This window comes from Chionomys nivalis, chromosome 16, assembly GCF_950005125.1.
Source record: "Chionomys nivalis chromosome 16, mChiNiv1.1, whole genome shotgun sequence".
NCBI classification, from domain to species: domain Eukaryota; kingdom Metazoa; phylum Chordata; class Mammalia; order Rodentia; family Cricetidae; genus Chionomys; species Chionomys nivalis.
The window spans coordinates 48,636,766-48,653,758 of NC_080101.1; the positions used below are offsets into that span (position 1 = coordinate 48,636,766).

The 16,993-nt window shown below is 41.0% G+C and overlaps 1 protein-coding gene across 1 annotated transcript in view; it reads left to right on the top strand.

Moving 5' to 3' along the window:
• The window catches only part of Prex2 (phosphatidylinositol-3,4,5-trisphosphate dependent Rac exchange factor 2), a 283,473-nt gene that overhangs the window by 67,938 nt on the left and 198,542 nt on the right, over nt 1-16,993 (top strand). The window contains exons 4-5 of the mRNA XM_057790240.1: nt 1,245-1,349; nt 6,368-6,469. Coding sequence (XP_057646223.1) covers nt 1,245-1,349; nt 6,368-6,469 — 207 coding nt within the window. The remainder of the gene's footprint in view (nt 1-1,244; nt 1,350-6,367; nt 6,470-16,993) is intronic.

Sequence of the window (16,993 nt, forward strand, 5' to 3'; positions counted from 1 at the left end):
TGTGCATTTCTTGGTTATGGCTGGGAGCTTTGATGCTCATATCCGCTTCCTCAAGCCTGTTTCCTTTCACAGAATAGTCAGACTCCCCTGCCAGCTGGAGAAGCTGTTATCTCAGGCCAGGGATGCTCATGGGAACTCTGCACCCTGACAGCCATTTCCTTAGTAACACATTATGAATCTGTCATCCATAAATGCCTCTCAACTATTTCTGAACTTTATTCCTCTTCTGGCCCCTACCATCTCTTGAGGCTTGTAATTCAACCCATGCTCTGCTGGCTACATAAAACAATGCTTACTGTTCCCGAGTCTGTGTCTTTGAAATTCTGTTCTCATAATTTGATCAATAAATTATTTGCATTTTTCATTGGGCTCCTTTGATAGCTATTAATTTTAGCTCCATTTTGAGCAGTCCTATAGATAATAGGGATCCCAGAGATCATGATAGCAAAATTCTTCATTTTTGGAAAGAAATCTCTCTAACACTTGAGGGCTGTTTGTGTGGTTTCCCGGTAGCTCAGATCATTAGATCTTGATTGATTGGTCACACCTCTGTCCATCACTGGCCCTGTCATTTCCACTGAATGGGCCCTGTTTTAGAACTTCATAGACTTGGTCATTTCTCACATAATAAAGGCCATTTGAAGGTAGCTATAGTACTATTTCTTGACCTTTCTGTCTTAAGCATCTTTCTATGAAGCAATCGCTGGGATGTTGTACCTTCGGGGTCTGCCATTATTCTAGTTACTTGTTGCTGTATGCTTTCCTGTTTGTCCGTGTCCCTTTTAAAGGCGACTGCTATGATTGGCTGAGGTAGACTTCAGGGTTCTGTCCTTCATGATTCCTGTGTGAGGTATCGCATGCCTCTTCCCTCTGTCTAGAATGATGTTGTCCCTCCTTTCGACTGGGAGATGTCCATTTATCATTTATTTCACTGGACCTAGGTCAGAAGTAAGATTTTTTTAAAAAAAAAGCCGTGTCTGATTTCTCATGACAAAGGTAAAAAACCCTTCATTCTCTGAGCTTTGCCGCCATTTGACTGACTCATATTATTGCATTCATATTGGGGCAAATTTATCAACTTCTTTTCTAGGCTATACTTATGAATGGGGGCAATAAAAAATTTATGCACATGTAGTGTGTCTCTGAGATACTGTACCTTTGTGGAGTTTTTTGTGCATATCACATGGCTTAAGGTTTCAAACTAATGTATAGTAATTTGCATTTATGCTGTCTTTAATTCACAGAAAGACAAGTTTCGTATCTACGATGAGTATTGCAGCAACCATGAAAAGGCACAAAAGCTGCTTCTTGAACTGAACAAAATAAGAACAATCCGGACGTTTCTTTTAGTAAGTGCACATTCGTCTGTAATCACATGCTGGCATTGGTGGAGGGCTCTGTCCGTAAGAATGCATGTGGCCGTTTGTCCTGGGCTACGTCTTAGCACTTGCAGACTTGGAAGATAGTCTATGGTGTAAGCATCCGGATCTGGGATGAGCATATATATACGTGGGAAATGCTGCTAATGCCCTCTCCTGGCTGCCGGAGAATTGTCTGTACCATCTCTTCAGTCAAGCAAAGAACTGAGGTCAGAGTTCACCTTTGCCTTGCGTCCTCAGCTCCCCAGGGATCTATTACTCCTCAGAGGACTGGAAGTAGGGCAGTCACAGGAAGGAAGCGAGTGTAGAGACCGGCTGCTCTCCTGCAGACGTTCCTTACTCTGTTTTCTTAAGAGCAGCAGAATTCAGTGTTGATTTCCTTTAAGACGACATACATAAAGGCATGTTTTAACAGCTATGGACTACCATTGCAAGTGTCTGATGAAGTGAGAGGGGTTATTAGGCCATCCCCCGAAGTCTAGCTTTAGAGCACTTCCATATACTTGAACAGGCTCCTGTCTCTTGATAGTCTATTTCCCTTCCCACCATTTGCTTCAGGTTACAATGATTTGCTCTCTATATAAAGTGAACTTTTTATAGATAAAGTCATAAATTCATATTATATTCAATTTTCTATTTATCATTATGAAATATTGCTTTTAATAACATCTATTTTCCTTATAGTTATGAAAGAATCTCTCAGTGTCTGAAATTCTATATTAACTCTTATTTTTTAGTGACTACATATGATCTTTTAAATGTTCTGGTAGCCAGCACATTTCCTTTCCTAAGCATGTTCATTTTCTGTTAATAATGATTTTATTCCCAAATAATATAGTGGAAACTTTGCTTTAGTGTTTCCTGGAAGGAAATGCAAAGTGTTGAGGCCTCTCTCCCTTGTGTAGCTTCTGCCACCGGCGCCACCTTCTATGTGAAATAGCCTACACCACTCATAGTCTTGTATTCCCTACTTTTCTACAGTGTTTATGTTTGCTACAGTCTACCACCTCCGCTCTTCTTCATTCCTGTGGTAGCCTTTCCTGGGAAGGATAACCCTCATTTTTCCTCTTAGTCATCCCTACTAGTTTATCTGGGGATGTCTTTGTCTTCATATTTGAAGGGTAGTTCCATTGATAGTACTCTTTTCTTTTTATAATTTTGAGCTAGACTCCACTACTACATAATTGCTTCTAATAGGACTGAATCTGTAGTTTGTATTGCTGCTACTGTTTACATACTACTGCAGTGTCCTCCTGCCAGGGTTTTTTGAGCCTAGGAGTTGAAGACTAGTTTAGGTTACATTGTATGACTCATGGCTTCATCTTAAAATGAAGCAAACAAAGTAGAACATAAATTGTGAATTTGTAGGTATTATTAAAATAGTCATTACATATTTTTTCCTTGTATTTAATTAACCTTATGCATATATTAAATGAAAATAATAGTAATTATTTTATTATTTGGCATGTAAGGGTGCTTTGCCTATATGTATGTTTGTGCACCATGTGTGTGTAATGTTTTTGGAAGTCAGAAGAGGGTGCTGGATCTCCTGGTACTGGGATTACAGATGGTTGTGAGGTATCCATGCAGATGTTGGGGGACCAAACCCAGATCCCCTGGAAGAGCAGCCAGTGCCCTCAACTGCTGTCATCCCTGTAGCCACCACATCCATATTGCCTCTTGGTTCCTTGTAATTTTTGTTTTTCTATAACCTGTTCTTCTTATATTAATTTATCTATACCTCAGTGAAGTGTTTTCCTTTTCATCCTGCATCTATTTGATTTGGCTTCACTGTTTTTCTCTTTTGACGGTTTCTGTTTCTCTGCTTGCCTTTGGTGTCCTTCAATTATTTAAGAAGTGCTTAAATTCTTTGAATATACTTGTAATAGCTATGTTGAAGTCTTTGATAAATCTAATATCTGGGTACACTAAGGAATTTTTTTGACTATGACTGAGTCAAGTTTTCCTGTTTCTTTTTGTATCTCATAATTTTAAAATTAAAAAATAACTTGACATTTTAAATGACTTAATAGCAACTTTGGAATCTGTGTTTCCTCTCTGAGATTGGTTACTGGGTTTTTGTTTTTGTTTGTTTTTTCCTTGTTGCTCCGTTCTGTTCTTAGTAACCTACCTAGACTCAATGTGACTCCCATTTCTCTGAAGACATCTCTTCTTAGGTTACCTTCATTATTTCAAAGCTCTTCTTTTCGAGATCCCTGCTGTGAATGTTCAGTGTGTCAGAGCTTCTCCTCTCATTAGTGTGGACCCAAGTAGAACTATAATTTGGGCACCGTTGAAGGCCAGAGGATTTGTAAGGCGATTCAGGGTTTTTCTCAGGGTGTCTACAAAGGTCTTTTTTGGAACGACACACCATTTTCATCAGCCAAAGACAAATGCATTCTCTTTATGCCATGTATATCTCTTTAGGTTGTCAGTGTTAAATTTTTGGCCAGTTTGCTGGAAGACCTCAAGTATAGCTGTAGTCTCAGGCACGCATTGTGAAAATGTCCTGTTTTGCTTATGGAATGTGTTAGCATTTTGGGCAACACCATTTGATATGAGATTTTTGCTCTCTGCAGCTCCCTTGGTAGAGTGTAAGAACTCTGCTGTTTTGTTTAGTGTGTCCTGTCTTTAGCAGTGTTCGCTTGGAATCTTACTTAGTTTTATTGGCCTCGTGATTTAATGTGAAGTCCCACTGAAAAAGCAACAAGTCAAGAATGTGGGTTGAGGTGACTCACAGCATACTCTAGCAGACAGAATCTGTCTTGATAAATCTGTCATTCATAAAATGAGGGATGCTAACAATTACCCTTTGGGATTCATCTAATCGTTCCCAGGTGTGGGGTGATGATAGTATGAGTTAGGGGCTTTGCTGGTGCTGCCATCTCAGGAAGTTTTTAATGTCATTGAAAGTTATTCAGTGGACTTATTTATTTTTATGATTATGGCACAGTTCACAGTTGGCTGTACATGCCCATATCAATCATAAATCCAGAAAACTCTGAGAATGTGCCCACAGACCAATATCAATCATGAATCCAGAAAACACTCTGAAGACGTGCCCACAGACTAATCTCTTAAGGGAAATGCCTCAATTGAGGTTCCCTGGGCTCTCTTTTGTGTCACGTTGACAAACAAACAAACAAATAAGCAAAAAAAAAACAGTACAAGTGCTTGTTGTACATGCATGAGGATCTTTGTTCTGATCCCTCTGATTTATATAAAAGCTGGGGGAGAGTCCACCTGTAATCCCAGCCTTCGAGGGTAGACATAGGACTCCCCAGAACAGGCTGCCTGGGAATAACAATGATATTATTATTATTATTATTATTATTATTATTGTATAATTGTAATAGTGAGCCCTGTCTCATTGAGTAAAGTGGAAGGGTGATTGACAGTGATTCCTGACATCAGCTTTAGCCCTCCACACACACAGATCACCTGTACCTGCACAAATGTGCATGCTCACCTTCACACATAGGTGTCCACAATGTTCAGGCATGCATACATGTATACATATGCACACATATAGTTCTCTCTCTCTCAAACACACATGTGGATAAAAAAATGTTAAAATTAAACTAGGGCTTTTCAGGACACCTCATGAACCATGGAAAAGAGTAACTACTTTTTTGATATTGCTAACTCATGCTGGAACTGGAACCTTTAAAACATTCGTGGAATATGGTAAGATATTAATAATTGTACCCAAGGATTTCTCCCAGGGAAACCATGATAGGTACTGTGAAGGAATGTTGGCTGCTCTGTCTTCTGTGATGTTTGGGTGAAGCGGCCATCCTCTAACGAGGTACCCATACGGAGACTGAGACTTCTGTCTCATGCAGGGCAGGACTCTGTGCCAGTGGTGTGCCTTTGGAATGTTCTCCCTTCAGCTCTACTCCTCCTGGAAATCCATATAGAATATTACTATAAGATAGTGTCAGCGACTATGCTAACCTCCCATCGTAGCCTTCTGAAGGTCCTCTCCTTCCTGCCTGATGGATTAAGTCCTCGTCTGGGGTGGCCACTCTGGCAGGCAATGCAGAAACAAGGTTCCCACAGGTCTTTCTCATTGTAGTATTGTTTAGAAGACTAAAGGCTGTCTACTCAAGTGGTTTCTCTTCACCACCACTTTATGGCGAGCCCAAGCTGCTTCCTGTTCACCCTGTGATTGCTAATGTGGAGATTTTCTTATCTGTTTTGCCCTTGTGGAGAGCTGCTCTGATTTCCTCTAAGATTGACTGCCACATTGTCTTTTCTTAAGTATGGTCATGTAACAACAGCAGCAGCAGCAGCAGCAAACATGACGGAGAATGACCAGTTTAAAGTTTTCCAGCATAATAGAAAGCAAAATTCTCAAATGAGTTCAAGTGGGTCGCGTCACCAGATAGTACTGGTCTGACTTCCATACTAGAACTCAGTGTCTCGGTTCCTGCTTTTCCACAACATTATGCACTTAAAAATGATTTATTTTCTTGTTTCTGTAAAGGTACCTACTTGTTTGTATGTGTTCAGTGTGTATGCAGGTGCCTGTGAAGGCCCGAGGAGGCAGTCACATGCCTTGGAATTCAAGCTACAGGCAACTGTGAGCTGCCCAATCTGCATGCTGGCAACTGAGCCTGGGTCCATGGCAAGAGCAGCAAGCGTTCTTAAATCTCTAAGCGCCATGCCCTCTCTCCAAGCTTCTCAACAACACTCTTCTCTAAGCAAAATATATCTGCTTTGTATGTTTCTCTATTTGTTCTCGCTCTCCCTTTCTTGTTTACAACCTTTCCTTCATGTTCAGAAGAAAATGTGTGACTTAAACTCAAAGTTATAGGTTCACTTTGGGTTCTGTACTCAACACAAAAGGCTGGCTCTTCACTGTCCTTGTGACATAATAGAGAAGGACACCTGTTTTCACAACCTTTCAGCGTTCAATTTTGGCAGAATAGTTTTGCAGCCTCAGATGTGCAGGATATACTTACGTATGTTTGTTTTCCCTGCAGAACTGCATGCTGCTGGGAGGACGGAAGAACACAGATGTTCCCCTGGAAGGGTACTTAGTGACCCCAATACAAAGAATATGCAAGTACCCTCTCCTCTTGAAGGTATTGAATGTTGCAGTGTGTGTTGGTGCCTTAATATTTTGTTCATTAAAAAAAATATATATCTTTTAAAGATGCCGGTATTCTGAAAAGAACAGACCATAATTACTGAAAAAATGGCTCTTTTGTCATAAATTCCTGTATGGAATAGGAAACAAAGCTTTAGTAGAAAGGCCATTGAAGGAAGCTTTTAGCGCTCTTTGAAACACATGTACTTGTTTGAGTTTCATTTGGAGTAAATGCATCAGCTTTAGAAAAGACCCCATTAAATCCATTATGGCTGGTTTACATAGCATTTTAGCCACAGAGAACTTTGTATAATTTCACTGTTGTTCTATTTTTGGTTTCTCTATATTTTAGTGACTTGATGCTAATGACATTAAGGTTCAATTACACAATGTCAAAGCTTAGTGTGTCAGTTAGGTTTTTTTGTTTTTGTTTTTGTTTTTTTGTCCACTTGACACTAGCTTGGGCCATCTGGGAGAAGGGGACAACTAGTGAGAAAATACCTCCATCAGTTTGGCTCATGGACAAGTCTAGGGGGCATTTTCTTGATTAACAATTGATGTGCGAAGGTGCAGTCCACTGTGGGCAGATGGAAGCTAAGCAAACCATGGGAACACACCAGTAAGCAGTGGTCCTCCTTGTCTCTGCTTCAATTCCTGCTTCCCGGTTTCTGTCCTGATTTCCCGTATGATGGGCTGTAAGCAGAAACAAACCCTTTCATGGGTCGCGGTGTATATTATAACAAAAGAAACTTAACTAATACACTTGCCTTTTAAGCAATTACTATGAAGGTGTTGTGTGGACCACATGGAACAAGCGCGGTAGAACACAGGGTGGAAAGCACACCTGTCACAGAAGTAAACACCACCCTAGCCGCTGCTGCAGGTCTGAAAGTAACCAGAATTTTTAGTGTGATGAGACAATGTTGAACAGGAATAGCAAGTCTGAAATTATAGCTTCTGAGATTTCAACCTTAGGGTAGGGAATTGGAGGGAGGGGTGGACGCATGAACCCTGAGTTCAAATCACAAGGGTTCTCTACTAACTCTGTGTCTGTGGTGTGCAATCGAACCTCTTAAAGCCTTGAGTTTGCATTGGGAGAACAGAGATGATGACGAGGATTATCATGAAGTCATAGTATATGAATTTATAGACAAACACATTGATATATATTTATTTACACGTACATAGGTCTCTGAAAGGATAATTGATTTTGCTATTTTACATCTCTCTTAGAATAGTGTTTGGTATTATTCATTATTATTCATATCTATTTTATTCTTATTTATTTTACTAAGTTAATTATGGATTGTTTCTGTTTTTAAAAAAATATTATGAAATACTATGGACATGTAAACAGATGTGTTGGAGTACCTTTTGGAACATAAATGTTATGAATAGTAACTAGAAATAAATATTGTTATAGTTTTATGAGTTGCATAAGTTGACTGTCTTATAAAATTTGTGTGCATTAATAGTATATGGGTTGTTATATGTACTAGTTAGTGTAGGTTTGTGCACATGTGTAAGTGTGCTTATCATGTATGTATGCATGCATGTGGAAAGCCATTGTGAAATTCAGTTATTGCTGTCTAGGGTGTTGATCAGGTTTGGTTTCTCCATCAAGTAAGAAATAAAAAGACAGGAAAAAAAAGTGATTCCAGCACAAACCTTAGGTCCCAGAACTCAGGAGGTAAATGCAGACAGATCTCTGAGTTCTAGGAAAACCAGGACTACATAGAAACCCGGTCTCGCAAAAAACCAAAACCACAACCACCCTAAAAAAAGAGGCAGGAAACAAACTTCATTGAAAGTGTAGAAGTACACACATACACACACATGCACACACATACAGAGAGAGACGGAGAGAGAAACAGAGTCAAAGAGAGACAGAGTGAGGCAAAAGGTATTCAGAAACTAATAAAATGAACCTGCTGGGAGGGCTTGGATCTTTAAGGTATCATTAGTGATGTAGGGCAAGTCCCCTCCCATTATTTTTGCCTGGTCAACTTAAAAAAAGAGAGGGATCTGATAGGCCTACAGAGTCAGGTTTTGAACTGGCTCTGGTCATGTCATGGCAGGTCAGCTAGAAGGAGCACCCCAGTAGGGGTTGGAGGGTAAGTTCATCAAGGCTTTGTTCTAGGTGAAGAAGCTGGAAGTTGGCCATCGTGTTGTATACCAATGTAACTTTCGCCTATCTGTCTGCTTGCTTGCCCCTCTCATTGGTACCTGTAACCTATAGGGCCACTAGCACAGTTTTAAGGCCTAGCGAGAGTATGATTAAAGGGAGTGTTGGTCCACGGACACCCTTGTTGAAAGAGGAGAACATGTAGGAACACCACCTACAGAATCTGCTGCATGCCTGATCATAAGCACTGGTCAGACTATGATGTCTCTACCTCCTTGATCTACTGCTAGCTGTACTTTGTCAAGAATGCTGTTGGTTTGACTCAAGAGATTGAGGTTCTTTTAATCAGTGAGTTTTAAATCATCAGCAAGCCCATGGGTTTCTCCTATTTCAAACCTATGCAGAACATCAAGGGACAAGGTCAGTGAAAAGACTGCCTCCACATTGTTACTGATGCAAATTTTGGACAAGGGATCAAAGTCTAGTATAATTAGTAGATTGGCGCACCAGATTCTCATACTGGGGAGTTGAAGGTCAGAGGCCTTACATGAAAAGTCAGTGAAAGTTACCATCCCCTTGATCATTCCCTTCCAACAACAGATGTGCTTGCTAGTGTACCAGAATTTTTTTCTTCTGAGTTTAGACACCAAGGACCAAGTGTGAATGAAGTCAGTCTATTTCTTTTTTGAACACAGCCAGAGTTCACTCTCTAATTAGGGGTCAATATAGTCCCCCTGGATCAGTTTTGATAAGATTGCCCAGCGATGTCCTATCGGCACTACTTGGGTGCCATTAATGATTTTCCCCAAACCTATAAGGTATTTGGTAGCCTTAGTCAGTTGGGGGACTTGGGGCATTAGTACACAAGATGATATTACAGTGGTATGGAGTTTTCTTTGAAAGAAAGTGCATACCATAATTAGAAAAGATGTTCTCAGAGTTAGGTTCAGCATTTGAGAGGATAGGCCATTGACACATAGTCAATCTGGATCCCATTTCATTTAATAAAGTTAATAAACTTTTATTAGATCTAAATACAAGCCCTCTTTCCTCATGGGATGGAAATATTTTTTGGAGACTGTGTCTAATAGATACCATCTATTCTTTAGACCTGAATTTTCTTTTGTTAATATGTTCTATTCTCCTCCTTCTGCTTGGAATAAGAGATTTACTTTATGGCTTGTTTTGGCTAGGGAATCCTTTTCAAGGGATTGCCATTCCTCTGAGGTGGCCCATTCTAGCAGTTTGGTGATCCCTAAGTTTGTGCTTATTTCCCCAAGGAGATCACTCAAGTTTAGATAGAGGATGGATATTCTTGGGAAAGTTTGTCTCCCAGGTTTTTGTGTGAGGTTAAGGTAAATAGGGAATTCTCCTCAATCATAGATTACTCAGGCAAGATTAGGGACAACAACCGGGAAACTTGTCTCTGTTTTGGTGCTGTGAATTCAGATTAGGATAAAAATGGGAATCCAACAGAGGCAGGTGAATCTCTGTGAGTTTGAGACCATCCTGGTCTACAAGAGCTAGTTCCAGGACAGGCTCCAAAACCACAGAGAAACCCTGTCTCGAAAAAAACAAAAACAAAAACAAAAACAAAAACAAAAAAAAAAAGGGAATCCAAAACCAATAGATAGCCTATAGGAGGTTCAGAGTGGTGGGGACAGTCCCCAGTTAAGCCCAAGTCTGGTGTACCCACATGGATTCCAGATTTATCTGGCATGAATAGTAAGGGTGATTTTGGAGAGTGTGTGAGCCTACCAGGTCACATCTTGTACCTGGGGATGTCCATTGGGAAATCCAAAGTTGCAGGTACAGGGTAAGGTTTTTCTGTCTTTCCTGTTTTGTTCTGTTCTATATTCCAGTGATTTTCACATATTTGGATCTTTGAACCAAACATTTGGGTACTCCTGGTTGGCGAAGACTATTGCAATCAGGTGGCATCTATCATGTTGATGGTGATCAGAAAGGGTCTGTAGCTGTTGTCTTAAAAACATTTATTATCCTGGAAGGGAAGGAATGAGTTGGTACCAATGTGGGTCTTGGTCAATGCAGAAGAGAATCTGTGAAATGTGTTCCTCTTTGTCAAGGTCTAGGGTGGTTTTATTTCTAGAGTGGAGTGAAGGTCCTTTCCCACAATGGGGAAGTGAAACAGGAAACCTGAATGGATGCTTCGCGTGCCGTGGGCACTGTGGTTTCACATTCCTGTCATTGTCTGTCATACAGTGAAAGTGTTTTTGTCAACCCATCTTCTAGAATATGGCTGAAAGATCTCCAGAGTCTGTGGAGGGTACAGGGTTATTGACAAGGAGGTAACAAAATCTCCAAAAGGGCCATGATCAAGAGAAGTGACACCAAGGCTTATGTAGGAGCAGTCATGATAGCTAGAGAGCAGTAACTGTGGCAGGCCCAGTGAGAAACCAGTGCCTAGAGAGGATAGCCCAATCATGCAGAGGTATTGAATTTGAATGAGGTTGACACTTGAAGATCAGTTTGAGCTGACATTTTCTTGGGGTCTCTTGTTGTTTCAGAGAAGCCTGAAGCAGTCTTGACCCTAGTATGCTGAAGCCACGTGTCTAGGTGTCTAGTTCTGAAACTCCACCTGCTGTGCAGGGGTAGGGAGGGGAGTGGCTAGCAAAACAGGATTTGGGCTCTCCTATAGAAGGTGGACAAGGCTTTCAATTTGAGTCTGATGTCTTGATTAATACTAAGCTTCCTGGACAGAAAGAGGGAGGTGCTTTGTGTCCTTCTCTGGAAAAGCATGTCTGTAGTTCTGACAGGTCTCTTGGAATTTTGCCAGCTGGTATTGCAAGTCACCATTGATTGTTTCAGGGTTTGTTCAAGGTCATTGGTGAGAAAAGTTTTACTATGTATGAGACCTTGGCATCTAGGCATATTCCTATATTTGAGTAGGACCAGGGACAATATATATGGGGCATGGGTTTCTCCAAATAACTTCCTTTGATGTCTTTTAGGAGAATCCTAGCCTGCTTTAACGTTCCAGAAGTCTGGGGCTGTCAAGGAAATGTAGATGATGCAGATGATAGTGAATTTCCAAGGCTGAGAAATGAACAGGCCCATTGCCACTCTAAAGACTTTTAAGTATTCTAAATCTAGTAGTTATTTTGGAGAGCAACACCCTAGTTACTTCTGGTTTTCCATTTTACATAGACACCCTGTAAGGTGTCTACCAAGACCAGAAGATATTTGGAATTTGGTCCACTGGGCATGTGAGTTAAATATAGTTGCCAGGCTTCCCCTGTCTCTGGGTACCTGAAGGCTGGTGATGCCTTTTGGAGGAATTATGTGTTTCTGTCCTGCTTGATCCCGCAGTCATTCAGTCCTTAAAAAACACACAAAGACTAACTGTTTGACCTATTAGTTGAGGATTATTATTAACTATCTCATACAGCTTAAATTAGTCCATAATTCTTATCTATGTCTAGCCATGTAGCTTCGTACTGTTTCTCAGTAAGGCACTGTCATCTTACTTTCCCTGTGTCTGACTGGTTATTGTGTCTCTGCCTTTCCTCTCCCCAGAATTCTCTTAGACTGATTGCTCTGCCTATATTTCCTGTCTGACTACTGTCAAACCAGTGTTTTATTAAACAAATATGGATGACAAATTCTTACACTGTACAAAAGCATTCTCCCACAATATTTCCCCTTTTTTAAATTTCAAAACAAGAACTCTGAATCTAATCTTTTTTGTTTAGTTTTTTCCTGACCATTGTCTATAGCAACTTGTAACTAACACACTAAACAAAGACAAACATCCATAATCCATTTTGGTTTTCGAGGACACAAATGTGGGCACAGTTTTCTAGGTTACTTCCTGCTTACTGGGGACACTGGTAATCTTATAGAAACTCAAAGAAAATTTAGGATTATGGTCAAGTCCTGGCTACAGTATTCTGTGAGGTTGGATCATCTCAGCCAGCAACCTGGATCCTGTTCTTGATGCAGAACTCAAAGGAAACTGCAACAGAGGTGCTCTGAAATGTTGGCTCATCTGTGCCATCTGTTCCCATTGGAGATTTTTCAGGAAGTCTCCCTCAATCAAACCTTATTTTTCTTAACCAAGAATGAATCCACAGCCTCTCATTTCCTATGGAAACAAAAGCAAAACCTCTTCTCCAAAGTAACCTATCTTTTGATTTCAATTTTGAAGTCAAGGCATTTTCAAAATCTATAGGTTGAATTGATCCAGCAGCATTTATAATCAAATGTTTTTTAGCAGCTGTTGTTCTTTCCTCAGCAGCCAAACAATTCAAAGATAACACAATAATATACAATATCCAGACATTCTGTGTATTTTCCATCTTTACATGGCATTTTTTACTCTATTTTTTATTTTTTTAATTTTTGGTTTTTTGAGACAGGGTTTCTTTGTATATCTTTGACTATCTTGGAGCTCACTTTGTAAGCCAGAGTTACCTTGAATCCACAGAGATCTGCCTTCCTCTGCCTCCCAAGCCACTCTATTTCTTTTTTTAAGGACTTTATCCTTTTTCTTTTCTTTCCCAAGCCTACATCTATTTTTGAAGACACTGTAAACGATTTAGAGATATTTGTTTTTCATCGGAATCTGTCTTTACTGTAATATCTCTATCTTTTTCTAAGCACACGCGTCTCAAATCTGCTAAGTAGAAAGCTAGGACTAAAGCTGCAGCTTTGGTGGCTTACTCCACCCCATTCCTTTGCTTTCTGAGAGTCTAATTTCATGGCAGAGGCACTTCGGGAGTCATATCTATTGACACAACTCTGTGGAGTTTCATGGTCCATGCCATCACGAAGAAGCATGCCTCAGACTGCTCTAAACATCATTGAAGTGTTTGGTGGCGGGGCCTTTTAAAAGAATTTCCGGGATTTTGCCACTAATGCTGAGTCAGGAAGCCTCTCTTAAAGGAGCTGTGCCTCTGCTCATCACTAGGAAACAGTCTACCAAAGAAAAGACAGTTACTAAGAAACTGTGCTTGACTCTGTTCTTGTCTGTTTAAAATCCTTTTTAAAAAACTTTCTCAATCTTTATGTGGGAATTCTGACCAGAAGTTTGAGTGCCATTTGTAGACAGAAGTTTCTATCCCACCCAGCCTTGCAGCCATTCAGTTCCAAAGAAAAGCACAAAGGCTTATATTAATTATAAACTGTTTGGCCTGTTAGCTGAGGATTATTATTAACTATCTCTTACAACTTAAATTAACCCATAATTCTTGTCTATGTTTAGCCGCATGGCTTGGCACCTTTTCTCAGTAAAGCATTCCTATCTTGTTTCCTCTGCATCTGGCTGGTGACTGCATCTCTGCCTTTCCTCTTCCCAGAATTCTCCTAGTCTGGTTTCCCCACCTTTACTTCCTGCCTGGCTCTGGCCAATCAGTGTTTTATTAAACCAATACAAGTGACAAGTCTTTACAGTGTACAAAAGCATAATTGCAGAGCAGTTATGTCTCTGCCATATCTCTCATCCTTGTACTATCTGATGGATTGTTTCTTTTAGGCCTTGTCTCTTGAGCATTCTTTTTGCCAGTATGAGCATGCTTCATTGTCCCAAATGATATGTCAGATGAGGGACTTTAGAACTTTTATTGTAGGGCAGTAATAATTGGTGGTTAGATGTTAGCTGCCATCATTGCTGATGTTTGATTTTAAAGGCTAAAGCTGGTTTCTCAGAGGAGTTTTGATTTTAAAGGCTAAAGCTGGTTTCTCAGAGGAGTTTTTTGGCTCTTTCACAAGGCAGCAGAGATTCCTCCCAGAGTACAGCATTCCTTGTATTCCAGTTCAGCCCTGGCCTCAGAGTCAGCTGTCCTACTTCTCTTGCCTGTGGGTCATCCCCTTTCTGATACCCAGGACAGTTGGTGGATATCAGCCACCCGAGTGACCAAAAGGATTGCATTCAGGAGCCTAAGAATTTCTTGGGATTACTTGATAGGGATCTCAGCTGTCATTAGGAGGAGGCCACATTGCTTCCATGTGGTTCCATGGCCATGGAGGATGAGGAAGTCGTATTTGACATCTGTGTAGGTAAATATGGACTCTTTTCCCTTTGGATAGTTCTATGGCTGAAATAAGTGCTTTCAGCTTGCCTAGTTGAGTAGTAGAGTTTGGGGATATTGGTCCTGATTCAAGCACTTCCAGTTCAGTGATTATTGCATTTCCTGCATGTCAGATCTTTCTTTCACAAAAGAAATTCCCTCTGTTTAGAGGACCAGTCAGGGGTTGATCTGAGAGACCAGTATGGGCTATGCAGTTTTCTGTGAGGACCTCCTGACAGGAGTGGAGAGGCTCCCCTTCCTTTTCTGAAAGGTTGATGGCTAGGTTCAGGCTTGGACAGATCTGGAGAGTAATTTCAGGTCCCCCTACTATGAGGGTCTAATATTTAGGGAACGTTCTGTGAGGTAGATTTGCAGTGGTTTTAAACCTGTGGGTCACAACCATTATTGAGGGTCCAATCCCTTCCACAGGGGTTGCCTAAGACCATCAAAAATACAGATATTCATAACAATAGCATAATTACAGTTATGAAGTAGCAATTAAAATAGTTTTATGATTGGGGGTCACCACAACATGAGGAACTGTATTAAAGGGTGTCAGCGTTAGGAAGGTTGAGAGCCACTGAGTGTTTGTCATATTTTTCAGAATGACCCAGTGTAATGACACTTGTGAATTGTGAGGGGGAGCTCTAGGGAACCTTTTGAGCTCCAGGAATCTGGAATCTGGCAGTAGCAACTGCTCCCAGGCATCCAGAGCAGCGCCTTGCTACCTCATCTAATTCCTTAGCTATCTGTATGACTTGAGGAAATGGAACATGTGTTGAGTAACTACCCCCTAGAGCTCTTCCCTGTCTCTCAGCTACATACAGGTGAAACTTAGGCTCACTAAGCAAGCCTAAGACAGGAGCTTTGGTTAATGACTTTTCAGGATTTCTGGAAGACTTGCTGGGACTGAGCAACTCAACTCTGGTGAATTCTTGTGACTGAGTCCCCTTACGGGCCTGATTTAGAAGTGTAGCCAGCACTGACTATCCAAGGAGCTACATTCTACAATGTTCTATAATTTCCTGAAAGGCTTTCATCTGTGTGAGGGCTCGGGTGAGCATGCATGGGAGAGAAGGAAGGCAAAGATGGGTCAGACTGATTCTGGTCCTAAAGTTCTGGGCACTTTTGGAAAGGCAAGGCCCAAGTAGGCAACTTCTGCTTTGTATATCTGGGATTTTCCCCCAGGACACCCTGTAGCCTCTGCCAGCTAGGAAATAAGAAGGGATGTTTTCTCTGGAATATGAGGCTTTTGGTTGGCTCATGTAAGACACCATCTACATGGTTATTATGATAAGTTCATTGCATCCAGTCTCAGGAAAGAATTAAGTCAAATAGGCAGACTGTCTCAAAACCCCTGGAATACGACAGTTCAAGTAACTTATCCTGTTCTGCTTGTGGGATCTTCAAAAGCAAATAGAAACTGATTATGGGCTGAAGTGAGATGCATATGAAAGGGCCTTTATGATCCAGCACTCTCCATGTGGTGGTGGTAGCAGTGGCACACACTTTAGTATCAGCATTTGGGAGGCAGAGGCAAGCAGATCTCTGAGTTTGAGGCTATAGGTTGACCTATAGAATGAGTTCTAGGAATCACGGCTACACAGAGAAACCCCATTTGGAAAAACAAATAAACAAACAAGCAAACAGATCTAGCACTGACTAATGAGTCTTATTAGGGAAATCTAGGTGAGAAGAGTGTGAGAATTAGGAGCTACTGGATGGAGGGGAGCCACTCTGTCATTGATTATACAGAGATCCTGGACTGACTTCCTTTGTTAGGTCCTGTGCTGACTCCAAAGATGGGATGTTCTGTGTACTAGAACCTTCAGCCAGTCATCCTTATTTCATTAGCCCTTGAATTATGGAGAGAAATCCCCTTCTGCTATTGTTTCTGATCAGGAAAATAGGCAGGATCTTTACGAGGATACATGACAACAGGAGAGGCCATTTTAGCGTCCTTGCACTTCCATCTGTCTGCATTGCAGCCTTGACTTTGCTCTCCAGGGAGACTAGCAATAGTGTTCTGCCCTGAAGGGAGAAGCAGTCTGACCTTGAGTCTAGACCAAAGGTTCCTTCTCAACAGAGGAGACAAGGTATGGAGAACTGATGAAAAGAAATAACAGAAGTGGAGGTCTCCGCCTGAACAAACAAGCAAACAGATTAGTGAAATAGCAGTTTAGGGGCTGGCCTAATAGTCCCTGAATTGTAAACCTTCAGGATCAGGAACCAGGGTGCAGAGACAATGCTAATAATCACACTCCTCAGTCAGTCGTGAATCTAATCTTATGCTTCTTGCAGTCCCAAATTCACAGGGCTCTTCAAGATTGTCTGAACACGAGAGGAGCCAATATAGGAAGCCCCT